General features: G+C 40.4%; 1 protein-coding gene across 3 annotated transcripts in view; it reads left to right on the top strand.

Moving 5' to 3' along the window:
* Positions 1-25941, top strand: part of tmem132e (transmembrane protein 132E) — a 440362-nt gene extending 414421 nt beyond the window's left edge. For all 3 annotated transcript variants that reach the window (XM_082549921.1, XM_082549922.1, XM_082549920.1), the window contains exons 8-9: positions 13440-13634; positions 20960-25941. In XM_082549921.1, the coding sequence (XP_082406047.1) occupies positions 13440-13634; positions 20960-22030 (1266 nt within the window). In that variant the 3' untranslated portion in view covers positions 22031-25941. The remainder of the gene's footprint in view (positions 1-13439; positions 13635-20959) is intronic.
* Positions 25942-26395: the final 454 nt, after the last annotated feature.

Consider the following 26395-nt stretch of genomic DNA (forward strand, 5'->3'; position numbering starts at 1 on the left):
GTTCCCTAAATCTCAGCAATAAATTTGACTGCGGTTTAATAACATGGAACATAACGCTGAGGTTGTCATAAACAAGATTTATCCTTGAAGTTTATAGCCTCCAGCCCTTTCACAATCATGCCACTTTTTACCCTTTTTCCTTTTCACTTGTTGTCGATTGTGAAACAAAAGCCCATCAGTCCGTCTGTAAGCGTATGATGCTGTTGATGTCCGCTTCTCTCAAGCAAAAGAGCTGCTTGACATAAAGTGCATGTAAATGCGTCAACCGAGACAGGTTCAGAAGTCCTTATAAAGAAAGCGGCACAAGTTATTACTCCTGGGCTGTGATTTACGATTGCTTCACTGGTCATTTATGGGGACAGAGAGAAGTAACGGTTGGTGAGAGTTTTGCTCACCATGAAAGATCACAGTTTCCGCCTGTCAGGGGAAAGAATAGTTGCCTGATGGATGCATCTGATGGTGGTGAAATAGGGAGAGAAGATATGAGTTGCCATTCCATCATTTTAAATGAGCAGTAGATCATTTGTAATCTGTTGATGGGTATGAATAATTATATATCAATTTACCACCAGATGTAACTTGCCACATTGACTCAAAGCAATTGTACTAAATAAATAAATTAAGTTTTAAGAGACCGTGCCATCATTCATTTTGAAAGTTTTAAAAAGAATAGTACTGAATCCAGGATGGTATCATTCAGCAAATGTCCAGAAGTCAACAAGACGTCAGAGCTTTGCTGGCAGCTCTAAAGCTGCACTTAAAGCACACATGGCAGTATTTTGTGATCATCAGTATACACTAAATACTACTGACACCAATGGAAATGCTGTTTGCAGGTATTTCTAACACATTTTTAAGAAGTCAGATTTGTGTCGCCGCTGGAAAAAAACAGTGGCACCGCCATGTCGGCACCAGATTCCGTGATCATTCATCCAGGAATCATGGAGACAAATCAAGGCATTGTTTTCCCAGGGTTCTGTCACACTAGCAAATAAAAATAGGACAGCAACCTTCTTCCAACTAGAAGGTAACCACTTCACAGTGGTTGCCAACTGGTGGGAGGCAACCAGCCACCGAACAATAGTGTTCTAATGCAGGCTTAGTAAATCACATGATAGCGTGGGGCTAGGTTTACTTAATTGTGACCCACACCCATTTTCGCACCTTGGCACGTGTGATTAGGCAGAAGAACAGTAAGAGGACCACGGCCCTCTTTGGGACACTCCCACAGGACTTAAAAAATCTGGGACACCCCACCCATTGCTCTTAGAACTGAAGAAGCATCTCGGAACGTAAAGAAATCTAGACGCTTTTTTTCCCAAGCTCCTTAGACTAATGCATGTTTGCTGTTTAATTTATACATGTAGACAGAATGCCAGCATGTTGAAGTTAGTCTGAGTCGGTTTGATGAGCAACACATTGCTCTGCAATCGAGATCTTGACCCATCTGGTTATATTCTCATATAAAAGCAAGGTTGCCCAATGTCTATATCAGGGGTGGGTAACTCCAGGCCTCGAGTGCAAGTGTCCTCACCGTGAGACAACACAGCTGAATCACATGATTAGGTCATTACCAGGCCTCTGAAGAAGTTAAAGACATGTTGAGGTGGACCTTTCGTAATTTGAATCAGCTGTGTTGGATGAAGGACACATCTAAAACCTGCAGGACACCGGCACTCGAGGCCTGGAGTTGCCTAACCCTGGTCTATATCATTTTGCAGTTAAACTGCCGTCCTGTAGTGACGACGTCACTGTTTGTGGAGGATTTTATGAATCTTTTTGAATGTCGGCACAGTTTTAATTGACCTCAGATCAGCGGGCAGAATAGGAATGCAAGCACAGATCTGATCCAGGAACAGTTAAAAGGTCTGCGCCTTATAAACAATGAGCACTGATCATTTCTGTGCATGTAGATGACAAGAAATTAGCGATTTTCTGCGATTTATCACAGTCAATTCTGACTTGACCCCATTTACTCACGAAGTAGTAGCAAACGGATTCCATTTTCTCGCCATATTGATGCACCAAAGTTGATTTAAAGGCAACCTGGTCCCTGTTTTCCAAGCAACCATTTCAAAGCCAACAAGACTAATGGAAAAGACCGGTTTAGACATTTAGAGCCGCTCCTCTGACATCACCAGGGTGGACGTTATTCCCCATTTACTTTGCTGTAAGTTTAAGCTCCAAGCGGGACGTTAGCTCTTCATCAATATTATTATTAAGTCAAATGATCAGTAAGCACTCAGACAAAATTAAAACTCCAGCTGCTTCGAGAGTCCGCCTTCTGCCCCTGCAGCTCAGTCCCCGTAGGTGTTAATGAACAACTGCAAAGTGGAAGGCAACTTAATGGAAAAGTGCAACGTTAAAGCAACTTGGAGGAAACAGAGATTAGATGTCTGGGCACCAGCTGTTCAGTAAGACAGACCGACGGCTTACAAAACTGAAACTACAAAGAAGTTTAGAGATCAGAGCATGTTTTACTAAGAAGACTTTCTGAAAATGAACTGCATATATCTCAACAATGGTCCTCTTGCTGAATTTTTCAGTCTGTCAGAGGCTCAAATTATCTTTGAGCCTTATGAGGCTGATTCAAATTGTTCACCAGCTCATGAATAGGAATAAAGAGAGGAAACAGCTCTTCACCATTTAGTGCAGTATTTCAGACAGTCATTTGATTTCAGGCTTTTTGTGCTGGCAGTTGCTGATTATTGCATGAATTAAGCCCTTCTGTGTTACATCTGACAGGTCTCTGCTAGGACAGGGAAAAGGGAAAAAAACCCTGCCCTTCAAGAGGTTCAACCATAAATGTAACAGATGCTGTTTTTTGTGTAAATGTTATCTTTACGTTCCGAGATCAACAATCAAAACGATGACTTTCAATGAATATCCGCTAAACCTGTTGGGAGCCGTTGGGGAGGGGGTTTAATCCAGAGGATTACTGAACAATAGCTGCTTCCTAAAGTCAAAAGCCAGACTTGGACAGTATTCAGCGTTCGTCCTCAGATCCGCATTATTCATTTAATATGTGCAAACACGCAATCACCCGGCGACAGACGGCAAACTAGAAATAAAATTGAGTCTAATCTACAGGAATTTTAATCAGTATTTAAAATATATAAATATTAGCGCACCTTAACAATGTGAAAAGTTTCACAGACAAATTAAATGGATTTGCTGGGCAAATGGTGGCATTCATTGTCAAAGAATCCAGCTGGAGTTGCACAGATCTATACAATTAATTCATCTTTCTGTGTTTATCACAGTCTTCAAATGCAATCACATCTTTAGTGAAAAGTAGACGGATGTAAATAATTTAGCGGAGCTCCACAGGGGAAAGGATCAAACATGCATTAAAGTGTTCGACGGCTCAAGAACTGCTGAAATATGCAGGAATATCGGCACCCGTATCACATGAAAGCAAACCTGCTTACAAACCCGTTGCTGAAAATGCATACACGAGGGCGTGATTATACGGAAATGTATTATTAGTCCCAGCATCAATCCCGAGACGTGAGATGCACAAGAGCAACGTCTTGTGACTTAGGACATTTGTCATGTGTCATTTCCCCCTCCCATCTCTTATCTGTGTGCTTTAATCCGTCCAATAAAATTGAAGATGCCCCCCGAGAAGGTAATTTTACTTGTGTGACTATCAGGGACACTGGGCAGACCGCTCTGCTGCGAAGCTCTGTAGCCGCCGAGGGAACCCTTGCCTCGCAGGAGGAGGACGAGGAGGAGCAGAGGTTTATTCCGCAGCTGTTGTACCCACTTACTGAGAGTGTGGGAAGCTGTGTAATTGCCCGAAAGTTTACATGACAGTGAAAGTTGCAAGCAGAGAGGTCATGTTTAACTTTTTTCCACAGCGCTTCAAGAGGTATTACATTTGTATTTCATCAGTTCATCCTCTTGGAAGAGAAACGCTTTATGTTTTGTGCAAACAAGCATAAAGAGGGAAAAACATCTCGCCGCTCGTCGGTGTTAATTACCCCGATGGAAGGCATAATGAAAAATGCCCATCATGTCTGCGAGATGAAGGCGAGAGCTGGGAGAAGTCAGAGTGCAGCCAGACTAAATTGACCTGTCGTGCGAGTCCACAAAAACTAAAAACCTGGCTTCAGCTTATTGCGCGCTCTGAATATTAAATCGCATCAGAAGTTTTCGTGATTCGAGTTATGTGATGTTTTTAACCATCGCCGCCTCGCATGTGTTCTACAACAGCTAGGTACAACAACTGGGTTCGAGGTGAACTGTGAATGTGCTGAAGTGTATTAATTATGCAGTGTTTACTTCTCCAAAATAGAAAATCTATTTGCTGCAGAAAAATAATAAATAATACTACTTTTTTTTTTTCACTTTTTCTATTTACAGTACCAGTAAATTTCCAGCTGGTTGGAGCTCTCTGTATATTCTATAAAAACAAAGATAAAACTACATCCTCACTCTTTGGAGGTCCCAAGTGGCAGCAAGAGAGAAAAAGAAAGAAAAGCTGTTTGACTTGTAGAAAATGTAAAGCGCTTTCAGTATGCGGGGTTCATAGTATAATGTCACATTCTGTTTGATAAGATTCCCCACTAGTCTCAGAAATAATTTTTATGCATACTGTGTGCATATAGTGTCTCAATTAGTGGTAGCGGCATGCTCCTACTGCAGCTCAGCCTGCATGATTCAGACGTACTTCTACAGTGCAACTCTGACTTTCAGCCAGCGAGGGTTTCTTCTGGGGTAATAAAGGATAATGAAAGTCCAGGAGGTTTAAATTGCCTTGCAGATCCCTGCATCGAAACCTTTGATGAAACAGGATTTAGCTTTCACTTCACAAAAAAAAAGTCTATTGATAATCCTTTCTCAAGGTCCCTTTTCTCTCCAGACTGATGTGTAGTTTTCTGGAGGGGTGGGAGGATGCTTTATTGCCTGAAAGGTGACTTGTTTTCAGATGTGTCTGTGCTGCAGCTGACACTGGGATACCCATAAAAACTACACCTAGCATGAATAAATATCCCACTGGATATTATGTAGCATCCTACATCCCAAAGTATGATTTATTGAGCACACGATTTGAGGAGAAAAGTGCAGAGGTGTATTAAGGACAAGATGGTGGGATGCAAGTAATATGCACTAGTATGGGGGGGCTTTTTTTGGTCAGCGTCATTTTGCTGCTTGGGCTCACCATTGATCTTCTGTTTGCTCTAAGCATCAGCGAAACAGTGTAAAGCCTCGCAGATCGACAGAGCAGCCTCCAGTTTAAGAACATGTAAAGTGTGACTGCTTTCCTGCTTCACTTCCCCTGCCTGCAGCACCGATGACAAATCCAGCTGGGAGCTGGGCCAGAATGAGCTGCATAACCACAGCTGACCTGTCCTCTATGGCAGAGAAAAACGCAGATGAAAGACATCATCATTCATTTCTCGGCGCAGCTATGAATCAATGCTTGTCCCTGCTTGTTAAATATAGTCAAAATAGCTCTGTTTACTTTCTGGTGGGAGGTTCTGGCTTTTCATACAATAATTATCGCCCACTGTCAGCAAGGGAGAAAGTATTCTCGAGGTGAAAAGGATTGGCATTTTCTGCAGTTTCTCAGGCTCTTTTTTTTGTTCCTGATCGGTTAGATTTTATATGAACCACGGCAGGAGATGCAAATTGTGGATAAAATATTCACTCTGTTGTGGAAGCATATAAAGAATTGATCACAATGGCAAGGACATACCATATGTAGAGTATTTAAAATGATTGCTGCCTGCCTTGGCTTGATGGTGGGTGCTTAAAGTCACGACTATTACAGAGAGGGGTGGAAAAGGAGCTTTACAGTTATGTGTATATTGAGTTTATATGTGCACGAGCAACCTCAGTGGGTCTACAGCGCTATTTAAAAAGATTCCAACACAGGGTGTTTAACGTCTTGGGGCGCATCAACTATAACCTGTTACAGATCATAAAAAGTCGACATTTTTAAACAAAGTTATCATCGAAGGCCTTCAGGACTTGCGGATTGTCTATTGTAAAGCAAATTGTTTGCCAGTTTAGCACAGCTCAGCTCAGTGTGAGTCATGTTTCAATTCACTGGTCCACTGTGTTCCCTTCACTTACTTTAAGTCAGTATGACCTTCTGAAGGGAAAAAAAAAGATCTTACCCACCCCTGAGCTACACTAGCGACTCAGGTTATCGCCACACTGAATCCAGTTCATATTCTGCCAAATGTGTTCTGACAAATCACTGGGAGATCGGAAATATTTTTAGCCTTGGGTTTAGGGGAGGTTGGTTGTTCTGTTATCTTAGTCTGGAGTCAGGAACTCACGCTTGAGTTATGAAAAATTTTAAAACCAGTAAACATAGTCCCAACTCTTCCTTTAATCCTATCATCAGGTTAAAACAACTGAATAAATTACGGTTAAAGTTGTTACTGCTGTGCCTTTTAGGCTGCAATTTTTGGCTTTTTTTTTTTTTTTTTAGTTTAGTGCTGCCAAGTCCTTGCCACAAATCAGGCAGTTATTTTAAGCCTTCAATGGCTCGCTTATGCTGGAGTAAAAATAGGGCCGCAACAGCACCGTAAGTAATTAAGGTGAGTTTTCAGTGTATGCAGATGGTCACAGATTTGTGATCACAAACAGATTGCATGTAAGTCGACCTTAGTCAGTCCTTAAACTGATAGCAGACAAAGTCTATCTCACTGCCATTTTATTGCTGTCGTGATGCACCAAAGTTGCATTGTGCAGTGTTCCCACACCTGGTTCCTGTCTTCAAAGCAACCTTTTCAAAGACCAGCTCACAAGTTCGCTGCACACCCTCGCAGTCATTTTATAGGCGGTCGGCCTGAAACTGTGTTCTATAGTCTCACTGTAGTGTTAATGAATGGCAAAAATGAATGTTTATTTCAATGGTCACCAAGAACTACATGTACAGGGTCATGAAAAAGCATTTCCTCCCTTCCCGATTTCTTTACATGTTTTAAACTGTAGAACAAATGTTAATATTAGTCAAAGATAATCCAAGGAAAGAAAAACCACAGTTTGGAGTGATGATTTCATCATATAAGGTAAAAAAAAAAAAAAGGGGGGGGGGGAGAAACAAAGAAGAAAGAAAGCTATCCAAACCTCCTGGCAGGTAATTACCCGTTTCGTTGAATTATGAATTAATTGTGGTTGACCAAATTTTTTGAAACATCCTATCTTTCCTCGATCAAGGTTCTGGCATCCATGGAAGAGTTTCCAGGTGAACAAATAGAAAGGCTTGACTGACATTTGTCCAAAAAGACTGACAAGACAAAAGCTGAACTTTTTGGAAGAATAAACACTGATTCTGATTTTTGGCTTAATTACCATGAATTCTGCTTTCTATCAAAAGATCCTGAATGAGAATTTCCAGCCATCAGTTCATATCCTGAAGCTCAAGCTTACTTGAATTATGGAGCAGGACAATGATCCGAAACACACAAACAAGTCCAGCTCTAAATGTTTCACCAAAACAAAATGAAGGTTTTAGAGTAGCGTAGTCAAAGTCTGGACTTAAATCAGATTGAAAAGTGTTGGCGTGACCTCAAACAGGCTGTTCATTCTTCAAAACCCTCCAATGTGGCTGAATTAAAGAAATTCTGCAGAGACGAGTGATTGCAGTTTAAATGTTTCATTGCTGTTCTTGCTGCCAAGGTTGGCACAACCAGTTATTAGGTGTAGAGGGCAGTTACTTTCTTATATTAAATAGCTTGTTTTCCTTAAGAAATGAAATTAGCATTTTAAAAACTGCATTTTCTATTAACTCGGGTTACGTTTGTCTAATATTAAAATCTGATGATCTGAAACATGTAAATGTTACCAGTATGTCAAATGGGTAAAGACTTTTTTGCTACTCTGTATAAAATTTGATACATAAAAAATAAAATGTGTTACATGTTCCCTCGTTCAGCTGTTGATTGGCGGGGGATCATGATTTCTATTCATGCCTCCTCGATGTGCTTCTGGTGATAATTAGAAAATGTCATCACGACAACAAACCAAACTAGTGAACTTCACTACCAGTAAACAAGCTTTTTTTCCCTCCTTGTTTTCACAATCAGCAGCGCTCTTTCTGTGTTTACACACACATCGAATGTAACATGTAGCAGAGCCTTCTGTGGGGCTTTTCCACAGCCAGCGTTGGAAACATGGGAAATCAGTAACTGCGGTAAAGGAAAATGAGCCAATCTGAACGAGAACGAGAGACAGTTTGCTGCACTTGATAAGCAAATGCACTCAGGAATACATGACAAACATCAGAAACGGCTAACAGCCAGGGACAAATCTTTCTCCTGGGTTTTCATTTTTAATGTGTCAAAAGCAGAAGCTTCATTTTCCTCCAGAAGTACCAAAAGTTCTCAGCTGTTCTCACCCTCATTATTTTGAAATCACCAGATTGCATCATTGTCCCTGGAATAAATAATAAACCTGACTAGAGAAGTCCTCAGTTTTTCTCATTTGACATTCTGGATAATTATTTTGAGACACATTACAGACGTCTTTTTCCTGGGACACTTGGGATTCTGGCAATATAATTTTTTAAAAGACTAGACGGAAGAATCTGCTGCTCGTGTTTATGCCAATTATTTATAGATTTAAAGCTGACAGATTCAATTAACTTGAGTACCAAAAACCATCCTCTCCTGCAATTGAGCTATTTTCAGCTTCAGACGATAAAAATTCATTCATAACTAAATACAAACACTTAGATGTTGTTGACTAAACCGCTCTCAAACAACAAGTGCGTTTCATTTTTGCACATAATAAAGTTAAGAGCAGAATCCTCTCCGTGTGCCGTAACTGAACACAACAGACGTCAACAGAATACAAATCAGGGCGTATTTGATGCTGGAGAACTAAAATCTCTGGGTTTATGATGTTTTTGATCAGCGGTAAGACTGTAAACCTACTTAAACTTAAATATACTTTTATTTATTTTTTATATAGAAACACATACTGTGAGTAACGTGCGTCTGCCACCCACCACATCCTTTATAGCTTGAACTAATTTCCCTAGATGGGGAAAGTTTTTGACACACAATACTTGACAAAGAATATAAACAATCTAATGAAACGAGAAGAACGGCGTGTGTGTCGCTCGTTATGTAGTGATGAACACGCCTGGACGTTATTTGCAGGTGTTGCCGTCATCTGGCTGTGGAAGCGCAGGCTTATTTGTGGCTCCTAGACTTTCTAAAAGTACAATAGAGGTTGAGCCTTCAATTCTCCAGCTACAAGGCTTCCTATACCCACTCTACTAAAGGTTTAAAAGTATAGTCAGGGCTGGATCAGGATGACCCGTAAGCCTTTGCTATGCTGCTGTAGGCTCAGGTTGCTTGGGGACTTAAGATGATGCACTGAGCACTTCTTTACCCCGCTCTTTCCACACCTGATGCTTTTTCTTTTCTTTTCTTTCTTTCTGCATGTTATTAACTTCCCGAGATTAACGTTAACTCTCATGCAGCTTGTGTTTTGTCCTGTTTGTTGTTTTGTGGTCTCTGTGCTCTTCTTTTCCCTTCTCTTTCCCCTAAACCTTCAACCACCTGCACCCCAAAGTTAGCCTGTGTCTGATAGAGGTCTCTTCCTGTCAAAAGGGAGATCTTCCTTACAGCTATCACCTAGAGCTTCCTCATAGGATGTCATTTAGCTGATCGTTTAGCTTTTCACTTACAAACTTCTATAAATGAGACTGAATTGAATACATCTGAGCCAATCAAAAGTTCTCATTGTCTTGGTTCGGGGTAGAATGTCTGCTCTATAATAGAAGGTTAAAAAAAAATATCCTAATAAATGAGTTGTAATGGTACCAAGCCCCTGCAGTGCAGGAAAAGGGAATATTCTACCTCCCACAGCTACTAGAACTACGGAGAAGTTCCTGCGGTCCGAAGTTGACTATAAATGATATATATGGGATCCTCATTACCTTCGGAAAAACATCCATCCACAAGTCCAAGTTTGGCTCAAGGGCTTCAGAAATCCCCGTCTTTCCCATCCACTCCGACATATTTATTTATTTTCCAAAAATCTGTGATCTGTACATTACCTCCTGGTGATTATGCACCGGTGTCATAATGCAATGATGGAGAATGGAGGATTCATGTACAGTAAAAAGGAGTAATCGTGCCATAGACAGTGTCTTAGATATGCATCCTCGAGTAGATCACTGTTACTAACTATACCAATAAATCAGCTCTCACCAGTGCCTCTCTGGCCCCCAGTCAAAGAGCCTGCTCCATAAATCTCATTATCACATATGCAAGAATTCTCAGCGGGCACTGTGACAGTAATCATACATAAGAACAAGTGCTAGTAGTCTAGTCATGAGCAGATGTCCACAGTTTAAACATGCTCATAAGAAAAACGATGAATCAGCTCTTTCTGTGCTCATATTTATTCTTTGGGGTTTCGTTTATTTTATTTTATCTTATTTCACTTTTTGTTTTGTTTATTGTGACTTATGTGCAAAATTATGATCCTGTCTGTTTGAGTGTGGGTTTTTTCCCTTTATTATTTCATATTTCATATATATTCCTGTGTTTTTGATTTAGTTGAAAAGTTAAAAGATTTGATAGCTCAATTAGATTGATGGTAAAGAATCTGTAGGCAGTATAGAATGCAGAAAAAGGGGTTTATGAGATTATTGTCAGGGTGTATGTGTGCCAGATAAAGCAACAAAAATAGCTTAAACCGTGGGAGGTTCAAGTCTTCATACCAAACTTCAGCTTCAGCAGCTGATTTATAGCTCCAAGTGATTTATTTTTCTTAAGCTGAGTAAATGACAGCTGAGGAATAAATGGCTACATAATATACATTTCCAGCATGGATCATAACCGTGAACGAGATTACCTTTTTTGCCATTACAATTCTTTATTTTAAACAATCGATGTACAGTGTGATCTATTTGAATTGTGGGGGGGTTTTGGGAGCATAGTTGCCAATATTGATTTTAAGCAGTGTTAGCGTTTCTTTTTAGTCACTATAATTGGCCATTGAAAATATCAGCCACAGCTGACTGGAACGTGAAATAGCAGAAAATCAATTGTAAGTAAACAGATTTCCCTGGCAGAGTCGCACTCTGTCTGACCTCAGCAGGATTTATGATTAGACATGTTTTTACGCAGAAAGTGACTTCTTTTCGCTCAGGACGCATCCTTCAGCTCTGTCGGCATTCATCAAACAACTTCAGGCCTTCACCTGTATTTACTCTCCTCTTAAACCGAAGGAAGAAGAAATGAAAAGTGGAAATGAAAAGTTTGACAAGTCGAGCTAAATGCAAATGTTTTTGTTGTTGTTCCCAAAAAGAGAGTGATCCATCATGCAACTGAGTTTTCCTCCAGAAAAAAAAGTTTTTTCTTCTTCTTTTCTTTTAATTCATCCATCTACTATCACGCCTTAGGGTTCTGCACATTGGTGTATTTGTGGCTGCATGTGTGCATGTTTCTGGGTGCCCAGCAAACCATAACTCTCTTTTCTGGCGCATTAATCCATCACAGGCGAACAATATGGATATGGATATGGAAGTGGAATTTGACTACAGAATTTAATAGCTGCGTAGAAGATTTTTCCCCCCCTCGTATTTTTAGCCCGTATGCATTTACCGGTATGAAAGATTACTTTCGTTTCTTTATAAAATATTCACCAGTACTTTAGTAACTTTATAATACTTTACTGTGATATGAATGCGCCATAGAGGGAAAACTGTGTGTGTATGGGAAGCACATTCAAACGCAGAGCAGCTCTCGGAGCAGCATGTAACTGATGCCAGCCATTAACCTCCGTAGGTTAAAAGGACATTAGCAAAGAACACTGTATCATTACTGTATTAAGGCGACGCAAAGTTTGACATCACATCTAATTAGCCCGGCCTGCTACGTTGTAACAGTGCCCTGACTAAGAAAATAAAAGTGAAGGTGTCATTGGAGGTGATAACATGAAGTTGGGGAATGTGAATAGCGTTTATTTAAGATAATAAATAGCAATAATAGTTTGGAACAGCTAATAAATACCTTTTTAATTTGCTTCTATTACGGGAGTTTTCCTTTTAAGCTCAACAGAACTCATAAAGAATCGAACCCAAATTAATAAAACCAGACACCTGCAGATGCATCTGCTTCCACTGATGACTTGGCTCAAGCCTTCATATGACAAATTACATAACAAATTATTGCTCCAAATTATGCAGCACTTCGATGTGAGCCAAAGGCGACCAAACAGTGAAGAGCCATTTTATTTATATCAAATAATAATAATTTGATGGATTTATTTGAATCCAGATTAATGTCGTGCACTACAGGGCAGCATTTTTAATTAAGCGATATCACCCTGAAATATCCCCAGCTGATTACCTGTGATTACGAACAAGAGTGTCTTTCTATTAGAAGCTTTCTGGGATTATATGTTTATAAATGTTAAAAAAAATAGGCATTTATCTAAATATGAAGTCTTAAAGTTATTGCTTTGTTCTGTTAGCAAATTACAGTCATTGTTCTTTTATCACCTAATAAATCAGTGAATTCTGTAAAAAGATTCTTTTTTTTTTTTTTTGCATTTTATTTGGTGAATATGAAATAATCCTGTTATAAAAATGGAAAATAATGACAGGTTTTAGCAAGAAAGGTACAATTTTGCACATTAAAAAAGAACAACAACCAAAAAGTGTTGCGTGGTAACACATTTTTTAATGTGTGTCTCACTTTAACCTACAAATGAGCCAAACTTTGAGCTTTGACTTTTGTTTTAGCAGCATGACATTTGTATCGATGGGCATAGCTGACTTGCTGTTTCAAGGTTGCACTTGATGGTGATTGGAAAAGCTCGTCGGAGCACCAAACTCATCTCAGGTCTAGCTTCACATGCCTTTTGACTCTGGCTGGAGTTATAAAATGCTTGAGAGGAAAGGATTTCCCCGTCTGACTCTAAGGACAAGGCCACTGCTTCACTGAATGGCTCTTTACTTTGTTCCCGTCCCTCGTGACCTCTGGTTGCAATTGCAAAGTGAAATGATGATATTTTAAAAGTGCTTAAACTACTGGGTGCAGAGGCACCGTCAAAAGCACAGGATTACCCGCAGAGGCAGGACAGAATCTTTAAATGGTTTTGGCATTTCATTTGATGACACTTAGATGGGCAGAAGTGTTTTCTGCTAACAGTGACTTTGATAGCGTGCGGTTGCGTCTTCGAATTGTACCTTGTGTCTGGTTGATGATAGATTCTGTCTCGAGTGTGCCTTTTTTTTAGGTTTGTTTTCTCACTGTGATAGACAGCGAGGCATTGACACAGAAGAAAGTAGATGCACTGGAACAAACAACAGCACAAAGCACTTTAATCCAAAAGTGGCTTGTCATGGGCTTTATGCGCTTCAGAGAGACAATAAAGCTGTTGTCTATTCTGGACTTAAACGATGTCCCTGTGTCATGTGGGGATGCAATAAAAGCACATCTTTTTCTCTGCAGGTGGAGTCTCCTCTGGCAGTGGATGCAGTATTAGGAGAGGCGGCATTCTCGGTCACAGATGACAAGGTTTCCATCACAGAGCTGCGTGTTCACGCCATTTCAGGCCTGACCCTGTCACTGCAGCCCAGCCCCGGCAACAGCCACACCATGGTGGCCAAGGCAACAGGAATCCAGACACTCGCTGCTCCCAAACAGGTACAGAGACGAGTTATCACACAGTGCAGAGTCATTGTGCATTTTTAAACTGCTTTACTGTTAGGTTTAAAATCAAGCCGCAACCTCAGATGAGCCAAAAACGGCAGATTCTCAAAGGGGAAGGAATTCCCAGAGTTCACAGTAAAATTCCCAACTTTACTTCAACCCTTCATCTAGTTCTACGGCTTTACAGAGGTTTCACTTCTTTAAATTGTATCAAGGTCTGCAGTTGTGTCTGAGACTTACGCTGCTTTGAGAGAAAGGTGTGCTCGGTGTCACCTCTACTAATTTGAGTCACCGAACTCGACTTCTCAAGTGCATTTCTAGGGTTGTTAGAGTTTTGCTCTACTGCTGGTTTATTGTGGTTAATTTATTAGAAGCTAATCTAAAAAGGTGTTTCACTCCTGCCGAGTGAAATTCTTCTACCTTCTTTTGTATGTTATGTAACACTAATTAACAGTTATCTACAAATCCCCAAATCCTATAACAACTTTAAGCTGTGATTTAAAAAAAATAAAAAATCCCCCACAAAAAAAAGAAGAAATGCCACAATGATGCTGAAGTAAACAATGCCAAGTCTTTTCCATTTCACTGAAAAATTCATCCTAATTGGAGGCTGGCTGAAAAATGACCCTCGCTGCAGATGTTTGGTGTTGTTGGTCTTGTGGTATACGCAATTTCCTGGATCATTTCTAATTCAGAGCTTACAAAAACAAACAAAATACCAACACACTTGTACAAGTCAGCATGTCCACATGCAGTCCAATTAAACTGCCATGGCAACAGGACTGTGCTCAATTTTAAAATCTGTATTTTAGGTACATATTAACTCATCGGAAAAAACAAGATAGTACACACTCTTATTTAAGGTCTGAATATAATACCAAAACCATTTGAGTATTCCCATTACCAACAGCTTAATTCAGTAGCTCAGTAGGAGCCTGGATTATGTGCTACTGACTAACACCTAGCTCTTACCATTTTCCTTATTTATGTATCCAGTCTGGTGATATTAAGTTTACTTGTAAATATCATCAACTTACTGCATTTAGACATGAAGACATGCACAACATAACCTGCTGAAGTTCAAACCGAGCATCAGAAAAGGGAAGAAAGGTGATTTAAGGGCTGTTTATCTGTTGGGATTTTCCACCCAACCGTCTCTGGTGTTTGCAGAGAATGGTCTAAAAAAGAGAAAATATTCAGTGAACAGCAGTTCTCTGGGTGACAATACTTTCATTTTCACCAAAGCTCAGAGGAGAATAGCGAGACTGCTTCAAGCTGATAGGAATGCAACAGTAATTTAAATAGCTGGTAGTTACAACCGAGGTATTCTAAAGAGCATCTCTGAATGCACAACGCTTTGAACCTTGAAGCCACGGTACACCAGCAGAAAACTACAGCAGGTGCCACTCCTGTCAGCTAAGAGCAGGAAACTGAGGCTACGATTCACAAGACTCAACAAAATTGGACAACAGACGATTAGAAAAGCATTTCCTGGTCTGATAAAACTCAACTTTCAGACCCTGCCATCTGCGACTTTCAGATGGCAGGGTCAGAATTTGGCATAGGCAACACGAAACCATGGATCTGTTCTGCCTTGTATCAACAGTTCAGGCTGGTGATGTTGGCATAATGCTCTCAGGCATATTTTCTTGCCACACTTTGGACCCTTTAGTGCCAATCTAGCATCTTTTAAACAGCACAGCCTTTCTAAATATTGTTGCCGACCATGTTCATGTCTTTATGACCACAATCTGTCCGTCTTCTGATGGCTGTCACCAGCCATGTCACAAAGTTCACATCATCTCAAACTAATTTCTTGGACATTTCAGTGAATTCACTGTATTCAAACATATGGAAGCCTGCTTCCGCCCCCAAAAAAAAGTATCCATAACTTGAACTTTCAAGTTATTTTCTCGAAATTTCGACTTATTAACTCGAAATTTTGAGAACAGTGACTCAAAATTTTGAGTTAGCTCTGCCAATTAGTAATCTACGTGAATGACGTCATTTTCTTGTTACCCAGAAGGATATGGCGCAGAGGAACGCGCACTCAAAACTGGATCGCAACAAATTGGCGATAGTAACGCCATGTGATTCAGCTAATAACAAAAGGATTTCATCAGTTGTGAAGCCACGCTGAAAATACTCAGCAATTTGTGCATTCATGACTGGCCGTAATACTGGTAGCTTAGCTATAGCATTTGTAGCTGAGGGCTTCAGCTTCCGGGTAACAAGGAAATGACGTAATTCACGTAGATTACTGATTGGCAGCGCTAACTCGAAATTTTTCTCAAAATTTTGAGTTAATAAGTCAAAACTTTGAGAAAATAACTCAAAATATTGAGTTATGGATAATTTTTTTTTTTATTTTTTTTTTTTTATGGCAGAAACGAGCTTCCATACAAATAGCCTCCACAGTCACCAGATCTCAATCAAACGCTGTCAGTCAAGCATCTTCGGGATATGGTGGAATAGGAGAGTCACATCATGGATGTGCAGCAAACAACTACAGCAACTGTGTGGTGCTATCATGTCAATGTGGATCATCTACACCATGAAGAATTTAAAAAACAGGAGTCTAATCCAGTACAACTGAGGTGCACTTTATAAAATGTCCAATGAGTGGACATCAGTCAGGAGGTACTAGTTTGATTTTTGAACAAAATGTCGCCAGTTTGATGCAGGTTTAACACGCAACATAGACAACAAAACCATTTCTATGCTAGATTTTTTAAACTGAACCCAGCATTGTTAGCAAGGGCACCATGTGAGGGCAGCTGCAGAGAACTAATAAGTATCTTTGGTCCCATTATATATTACAAAACTGCATATTAGCCAAGCCTGGCAAAACACTTCTGATACGTCCAAATACATTTCCCAAAATGGGTTTTATTGCTCAAGTGAAAAGCACGAAGATGTCTGTGTAAGAGGGGGAAAGTCTTTGCCACTGTTTCTTCACACGGGAGCAAGAGTCTCTGCAATTCTAAGCTAAGAATTAATTGGCAGCCCTGCTTCACCTCGGGAGAAATGTGTGTATGTGTGCGTCTGACTCGTTTTCCCGCTTTGCCCTTTCTCTGGCCTGCAAGTTGCTAAAAACGCAACGACAACCACATCAGGCATCAGTGAGAGAGAAGCGAGCATTAAATTCCAATTCTTCTTGCTTTCCGCTTCTTGGCCACCTTGAAATTTAATTATTGTAATGTATTGTCCTAAGTGCTCTCCAAGGCCGGGCCATAAAAGGCAGCCAATTCCTCTGCCGGCAAAGCTCTCAGAGGACTACTGGAGCTATTTCAAGCCATTTGATTCCGTTTCACAGGAAAACTTACTAAATGTCCTCTATTACTCCAGAAATGAATGAAACACATAAACTATGTATGGAGCGAGTTGGACAATCAAGGTCTCTTTGCATTATTCTGTTCCACATGACAAAGTTCAATCCTCTTTGAACTGAAAGGCTTCAGCGTTTAAGGGATCTTTGTAAACCACTCCTGTTGCTGTTGTTGCTGCGTAGCGAAAAAGTACACATCGCACTTCTGCAACCTTAAATTGATGCAAATGTCACGGAATAATATTTGCACTGCTTATGCATATTTTATAATCCAAGCTGTTCATGTTGCGTTTACATCCATATATATATATTTCTAGATGCCACAAAATAAAAACTTGAGAAAGTTACTTTACTATCATCCATATTGGTAGCTTTAATTCATATCGTGTTGTTCAGATGAAAGAGTTTTGCTTACTATTGCTATACCCACATGTCAGTTCTGAGAAAACACAGAAACACCGTTAAAATTCTTTCTCCACTAAAGTGATGAGTGTAGTTATTCTCCTAGCTGTTACAATCAAGGGCAAAGGCATCCATGCAAAGGAGAACTGAGGTTGAACAGAGGACATGAATTTTTGACAGTGGAGTGTTTTTTCAAATAAAACATGGCAAGCTGCTCACTTACTTTCATCTCAGAAATTCATGAAAAAAGTAATTCTAAAACAGCTGGGTGATCATCTGCAGAGGAATGGTTTATTTGAGGAGTTTCAGTCAGGGTTTAGAGTGCAGCACAGCACAGAAACGGCACCAGTGAAAGTTATGAATGATCTTCTTATGACCTCTGACTGTGGACTCATCTCTATGATCGTTTTGCTAGATCTCAGTGCAGCGTTGACCACAATATTTTACTACAGAGATTAGAACATAACTTTGGTTTTAAATGAATAATAAATAAACTGCACCGGTTTGAATTGTTTGTATCTAATAGACTTCAGTTTGTTCATGTAAATGGGAAATCTCCATGACTAACATCAAAGTTAGTCATGGAGTTCCACAGGGTTCTGTGCTGAGACCAATACTTTTTACATTATAATTGCATCGCTTAGGCAATACTATTAGAAAACGCTAATAGTACTGCATTGCATATTGCAGGTGATACCCAGCTTTATTTATTCATGAAGCCAGATGATACAAATAAGCTAGTTAAACTACAGGCATGTCTTAAAGACATAAAGACTTCTAAATTCAGACAAAACTGAGGTTATCGCAGCGGTCCCCAACCTTTTTTTGCGCCACGGACCGGTTTAATATCAGACAATATTTTCACGGACCGGCCTTTAAGGTGTCGCGGATAAATACAACAAAATAAAATGATACGACCAAGACAAAAACTGTGTTATTTTGTAAATATAATAATAAACACGAATTCGCTGTGTAATTGTGTAATTTTATTAGCAGCATTGTCCTGAAATGAGTCAACAAAATTGAGAGTAACATCCTCCTCTCTGCCCCTTAATGCTCTCTGGTCACTATGGTAACGTGTAAGCATCTCTTTCAAAATAAGACGCACAACTACAACGCGGGAAAAGACCCAGGGAAATGGAGTTAATGATAAAAACCCTGAAAACCATAAATTTCACACTGGAGCTTCAACTCTAGTGGTCCCCCCGGGGGTTGACCAGGTCCGGGTTGGGGGCCGCTAGGTTATTGTACTTGACCATCTTATAAAGATGGTGTCTAGCCCAATACTTTGTCTTGATAGCATTATCGTGTCATCCAGTAGCTATGTGAAGAGTCATTTTTTACCATAATATGTCCTTCAGAAAGGAAATGATACAAATATGTAGGACTTTCATTTACACAATATCTCTTTGGATTAGCAACATCCTGTCTCAAATTTTGTCTCAAAATCCTGTCTTGAATAATCAGGCCCCATCTTACCTTAAAGACTCCACAGTATCACCCCAATAGTGTACTTTGCTGTCAGACTGCTTTTGCTTTTGGTTCTTAGAGTTTCCTAAAGTAGAATAGGAGGCATATATTACACAAATATTAGTTTACACAGTTTATGTTTATGTCTGAGCCACTTAGGACTGCATGATGAATTTTTAAAGGTGAATAATGTTAATGAAAATGTCGACAGGTAGAATGACACCCGAATAGCACATTAAAGGACCCTAAACCAATCTGTTAGAGGCTTGGACCAAACATAGGGTTGATATTTCCCTACTTGATTCCCTCCATTCTTTCGAACCAAAAACATCTTTTTTCCTTCTGTGCATTTGTTCTGCACCTACAAACAAAATCTTCCCTCTCTGTCAGTTTTTCCTAATGGTTGGTTCCTGATGTTTAGGCAAGCTGTGAACAAAAGGGACTGTCAGATGCATCCTTGATTACACGGACACCAATGTTGTGGTTTATTCTGCAGCAGATGAATGTTGTCAGGTAACTGCCGTGTTGGCAGTGGCACCCGGGCTTTTTATCCAATTTCTCTATAGGGGAGAGCAGACAGTGAAGAGTGATAGAAAATACAAAAATAAAACCAACACAAGAAGCAAACACAAAGAGACGGGCTCATCATTTGCAGCGCACACCACTGCTGTTTGCGCCTCATCTGTCTGTGCTGCCAAACGAACCTGCCTTGTAGCCTTCAGGACAACACAGTCATTTCTCTGCCACCCCTTCCTCCTCTGTGCTCGCAAGTGGTTCGCTTGTGTGCACATCAGAGGCAGGCCGTTTTGTGTGCATGTCGAGGCTTGTACTGAGCAAGGGGCACTGCGGATGCTCACAAATGCTCTGGAGATTTAGGAATTAGAGCAAGTCCAGGACTTCAAAGGCTCAGTTGGGAACAGGCATTCAAATCACGATCAATGCCGTGAAATAACAGGAACCGAACTGTTTAAATATTCTTTGGTGACGAATAAACATCTACAGAATGGGTTATTGTTTTATCAAAATTATACCTTTGCTTCACCTTGGCCATCAGTCGTCTCTCATCTTGATAAGCGTTGTTATTAACCCATAAATAAAGGGTCATCCTGCTATTACTCATAATAGTATTTAACAAATGCAAGTACTTCACACAAAATAAATGGATTTTCTGTATTTGGTAAAACTAACACATAGCATCATCATTATCTTACATTTATTTCTGCTTGAGATTTACAAAAATCTTTTTGCTTTGTTTTTTCAGTGGATCTATTACGTTCATTCCCAACGTTTTGTTTTGTGTCGGACTCTAATTTTCAAAATAAACCTTGTTTATTTCACACTGGGTGTTGGTGCAGCTCCCCAATCCGTCCACTGCCTGTAACAAGCTGTTATATAGAGAAGCTTGTTTCCACTGCTAAATATATAAATAAGTACATTTATATTTTGAGGGACATTTTGAGATAATAAAAGTTTGACTTGTCTCTGCTGGGCAGAAATGTGCTTCCACAGTTTTAGCTCGTCTCCCATTAAGGATGCTGTCTTCTGATTGGCTGAGTGGGGTACTGTGCTGACAGTTGATGACTAATATGACCATATTAGGGATAACTGTTCTTTACTGCATCGTACAGATGCAGGAGTTGAAAATTTGTGTTTAGAGCAGTCTGAAATCTGTCGAATGGCTACAAGTGGGGACATAAACTGACCTCAACATTTGAACTTGGGGTGTATTTAATATAAGCATCCATCATTGCTTAGTGTGTATAGATATTACCCAAAAGAAGGAAAAACACAGTACGTGTAAGAATAACCATAGCTGTTTCTTAATATGTAAAGTAAGTGCAGCTTGTTTATTGATTTTGGTGCAGTTTTTTATGTTCTTCACTTACTTTCTCCTGACATATTCATCGCGTTGAAATAATTAGAATAACTTTTCTTTGTTTTTCTCATGAACCACAAGTCAAATTACATTCTCAATGGAAAAAAAAAATCTTGATTTCAGATTTTTTTTTTTTGTGATCAGGGCATTTGATGCATTTTCAGAAGTGACATTTTGATACTGAAACAAGAAAAAGTTAATTTCTAGAAATTTAAAATGCATTTCTCTGTTTTTCTCTGACAGGAGGCCAGCTTGTCTGTCTGGATGCTTTTTAGTGACAACACAGCCGCCACTCTGACTTACTTTGATCCCAAAGACTACAACCTCAATGCCTCCACATTGGATGACAAAGTTGTGTCAGTAACCCAGGAGCCTCAGCAACGCTGGCCTGTGGTGGTGGCAGAAGGAGAAGGATCTGGCGAGATGGTGCGTGTGGAGATGACCATCTGTGAGGCCTGCCAGAAGACCAAACGCAAAAGCGTCATCGCATCTGCTGCAGTTTATGTCAAGGTCCGCTTTGGCCCCGAGGAGGACTCTGAGGAAGAGGCGACCACGGAGGGGGAGATTGAGCTGGCACCCGTCACCAGGCGTCCAATCGTCGATCCGAACATTAGTGGACGAATTTATGAGACATCTAACGAGCAGCCTGCCAGTGTTCCCATTGATTACACCAATTTACCTACTATGAGTATCCAAGAGGAACCGACTGAGGGTGAAGAAGAGGAGGAGGAAGACTTTGTGCATTCGTCTCGCAACATGACTGACCTTGAGATTGGCATGTACGCTTTACTGGGAGTCTTCTGCCTGGCCATTTTAGTCTTTCTCATCAACTGCATTGTCTTTGTGCTTAAATACCGCCATAAGCGGATCCCACCTGAGGGTCAGGCCAACATGGATCACTCCCACCACTGGGTGTTCCTGGGAAACGGCCAGCCGCTGAGGGCCCAGTGTGATCTGTCACCACAGCAAGTGGAAAGTCCCACTAACCCTCTGGAGGGCGTACAGACTTGTTGCCACGGGGACCACCACAGCAGTGGCAGTTCCCAGACTAGCGTTCAAAGCCAGGTACACGGAAGGGGCGACGGCAGCTCTGGGGGCTCTACAAAGGAGAACGGCGAGGATGCCAGTTCACCCACCTCTAAGCGCAAGCGAGTCAAGTTCACCACTTTTACCACCCTTCCCACAGAGGAGCTGCCCTATAACTCCATCCCGATAGCAGATGAAGAGGACATTCAGTGGGTTTGCCAGGATATGGGCTTTCAAGACCCAGAGGAACTGCACGATTACATGCGCAGAATAAAAGAAATAGCCTGAGATACGAGGTGCAGCGTCGAGCCCCACTCTCGGCTTTCTAAGAAGAACGTTCCTTTCTATTTTTCTCTTTTACACCTAAGTGAAAGATAATTTTTTCACAGACTAAAAGGTCAACTGTTGTTTTGGTTAGTTTCTTTTAGTTTGCACAGTGCTGTAATCTCATACACGCTCACACAGAGGAGGACGCGAGGAAGCCAAAGACCTGACCAGAGGATCTCGATTGCTAGAGAAATCTGTAAATCTTGGCTTTTGCAAACCTGTTTCACTGGGAAGCCGAGCCATGGGCGACGAGAGAGCTGCTGCGGCTCTCTTATTTTCAGGATCTGATTTCAATGAAAGCCTGATACGGACAGGTGTATGGTACCGGTCGTGGCTCGGTGGGACTCTGCAGTACTGTACCTATTCCAAACAAAGAGGCCTTTGATGAGTAAATAACTGTCAAAGACTCTCATGAAAGCTATGTTTTAAAAAAAATCATATTTTTTCTTTTGTTTTTTTGTTTTTCGCCAAAGTAGGAAAAGCGTTCTTTTAACGGTAAAACGTTCTTCATAGTTGTTGTTGGTGCGGCACACTCATGATTTGTACTCATGTTCATTCCTTACATTTTTCTACATTTCATAGGTAGTCAAAAGCAGTGCCCTACTACTACTAGTCCTCATGGTCCTGAACAAATCTTAATGCCTTATAATAAAAAAAATGGTCACAGTTCACTCGTATATCAGCGCGGACACCCTGTTTTCTCACGACGGCTAGAGCCAGTGTAGTAAGAGCTACTATGTAAAATACTACGACTGCTCTCCAGCATGAGGAATAAATACAAAGAGCTTGTGCATTGCGAGGATCTCTAACAGTCTTTGCATGGAAGGGGATCGTGAGGCACAATCAGCAACTTTTTTTCCAAATTTGTAAATGTTTATATTGTAATTATATAATCATTCATACACATAACTAAACTGAATATGTTATCATGCATTACACGCATGCCATGCCATTCCAGGCCAGGCTTACATACATGCAGACATTCCTCTCTAGTATATGTATATATTGCATCGAGCTGGAGCCAGTTCCAGCTCGAACATTCGACAAGCTGCTTACTCCAAGGTATACGAGTGGAAGCTGGTTGAAGTCTTGAATATTTTATAGTCTTGTGGTGGGCTGAAGGTTCCCCTCGGTAATGTTACAACAGAACTGTAGATTTTTATTAAATGGTATCACATCTGACTGTTGAACGAGGGGATTTGCTATGCATCAGACTTGTAATAGATTCTAATCTTTTGATGATTTACTTCCCTTCCCCAAGTTTGGCTGGCCCTCCAGCCTTTTGGAAAAATAATAAAAAGAATAACTTCTAATGGAAACATTCTCACTGAGCACAAGATCCTCTAAACTCTGCAGGAAACGCCATCCATCCTTAAAGAAGGTTACGGAATAAATCATTGATTCTCTTCCATCATTTAAGTCATGACCATCTCATGCTGTCACACTGTTTTCAGACACACCTTTATGTGGGCCCTGTTTCGATTCTCTATTCCGGTGAACTTGTGTGTAGAGGTCACAAATTTACTTCAAATATGAACGGTGCCAGAGCGTAGTAGCTTTTGCGGGGAAAATGCTAAATGTGCTTCTGTTACTCCAGCTGTGAGGATGATATGGGTGCGGGTGTGAGATCATGTAAATGTACCTCAGGCTTTACTGACAAATCAAAGCGGTTGAAATCAACACAGCCTAAGTGTTGTTGTGCAGAAGTGTTAATTGCTGTCTTTTAAATGTTTACTGACGTGGCTTTCAGGTAAGCTCAAGCAGAAAAAATGAAAGCTCTGGAGAGTTAAGCGTAAAATATCTGAAGACTGAAAACGTCGCCAGGCAGAAAGATGCATAGTAACCAGGAGCAGGGCTGATAGTATTTTTAATTACACTTGCCCTGTTAGCTTGTCTGCTTTATAGTACTTAGAGAGAATAACTAGAGGCGACTTTAAAGGTTGATGTTATTCCAGCTCTGATCTCACATAAAATAAGTTCTTTTCAGGACTAATGAGACAAGCAGATTTGAAAAATGGCTTTCCATGTAACTCTGCTTAACTTCTGTAGTGTGCATCTAAGGGCTTGGAGTTTTCTTTTGTGTTAACTGTCTAATTTGGATCCTGCAAATAAGCAAACAAATGTGACATGCTTCTTTTTGTGACTCTATTTGTCACTCAAAATGTATTTTGTTGCCATTTTACCGCCTTTAAGACCCTGGAAAGGGTCTGGGTAAAGACCCAATCCAGAATTCCTCTCACTGTGGCAGCTGTTATGCAATACCAGCTTCTTCAGATGAAAATATAGAATTAAAGACATACTTTATCTGTACTTTAAAAATTTCACTGATTGACAATCTGAAGACACGGTCACTCGTAGCAAATACAAAAGCTGTTACTTTATTTCCCATTGGAAAACCACATGTTTCAACACTCAATGTGACTACCTACCAGCAGCTGGATTAATCCTTTCAAGGGGCCAGTTCACCGCAAAATAAATACAAAGACATATTTTAAAATGGTATTTCCAGGTATAGAGGTATCAGCAGGAGCATTGTTCTCCTTCTCTTGAATATAATGAAACCAGATGGCTCTTGTCTTGAGGCGCTCAAGGTTGTTAAAACCTCAACAGCAATGTCTGTTTCAGAAATCCTGAACCAGTTCCTTGAAAAAACCTCTACAAACCTCGCTTGGAGCGATTTCTTCTTTCTACTGTCTGCAAACACTAAAAACGAAGCGTGCAGCTTGTTAACATTGCAGCTCAGCTGTAAATGAAGGCTTGACGCTATTTATGTTGTTTACATGATGTCACTCTGTCACTAGGGTGTGCATCGTGTCATGGGTAGATTGATGCTTTCTCCTGCACTGTGTTATGGTTGGAGGGTGTAGTTGGGTGAAGAGAAAATAGTTCCTGCTGTACATGTAAGTGCTCACCACAAGGTTTGTGGATCGCTTTGTGTAATCAGGTCATGATCTATGTGATGAGAGCTTTTTTTTTTTTCTATAAAACTGGGAAAATCCCAAAAAAATGACATGATTAAATATCACTACAACCCAGAGGTTTAGTGTAGGGTGAACTGTCCCTTTAATTCTTGTCTGAAAGTGGGCGTGAGATTATTTCTCATCACTAAACTGTACTTTTCCATATATTACTTGTATATAGACCCACAGCTGATCTACATAAATCCTGGATTGGGACTTTAAGGGTTTGATTTGCTGCATGCCCTCTCTGTGTTCCATGTGGTTGAAAAGAATAATGACCAATTCTGGTTTTAATAATTTTTAAATCTGTGTTATCGGCTACAAACGAGACGACGGTCCAAGCCCGACCTCCTTCAGCTACGACATCGACATGTTTTCCTGTGAACTAGAGAGAAAAATCAGTTTGAGTTTTGACTTCAAATGACGGTCTCTCAGGATGAATGTAGAATTCCTAACTAAGCCTGGTTCTTTTGTGATTAGTGTTAACCTGGTTAGTCTGATCTGGTGACTTTACAGATTAAGTGTCTAATAGCAGCTTCGGTTTTCACACGTTTCTTCCCCTCCTCGCTGACGTACTCACACAGTATTTAATACGTTATTTTTATTATGATTTTTACATCCTCCAGTCTCTTCCTGCTTTGGCAAAGTGTAGATATTGCTCATTTTGTATCTTCTTCAAGCTGCTAATAGAAACTTAGACTGCTTATAACATGTAAATGAAGATTTTGAATTGTATCCCCACCCTCACCCCCGCCCATGGTGAAATGTGCACAACGTGCACGGCTCGGTTGGCTGTGCCAAGTAACCACCACACTGACTATAATATTGTAATGTACAGAGCACTGTTAAATTTCCTGTATTCTCTTGAAAGCAAACCCTTGTATTTTCCCGTTATATGTAAAGTACTAAAGAAAATGCAATACACAAATGGCAGTGTCGTCTTTACTTTGCTTTCCATTGTTAACACGAGTGGGAATTTTTTCATCATCTTACATGTTTTTGGCACGATGTGTGCTCCATGTCAGCGTGAGTTATGTCAAGAATTCAGCCTCAGTAGCTTCATATATGAAGGGACGCTCTGACCTTGAAGGATTTTGGCTCATTGGGTGCCTAATATCTCACAGGGGGACCTGATTTATACAGCATGTGAAAGTAATGGTGTTACGCACTTTTTTGGAAGTTATCATTTGTTTATGCCGATTTAAAATTCAAACCTCTTTTTATCTTACGGGTAACAGATCCATTCAAGGGCAAGGATGTGGAGACAAAAGACGAGGTTAATTTAAAGCGACTGCTCTTTTCTTTGCGGTTTTTGTATTTTAATGATGCATCGTCTCCTAGTGCGCGTCTGCCCGTGTGTCCCTGA

The sequence above is a fragment of the Aulonocara stuartgranti genome, assembly GCF_965226115.1.
Source record: "Aulonocara stuartgranti genome assembly, chromosome: 10".
In the NCBI taxonomy this organism is placed as follows: domain Eukaryota; kingdom Metazoa; phylum Chordata; class Actinopteri; order Cichliformes; family Cichlidae; genus Aulonocara; species Aulonocara stuartgranti.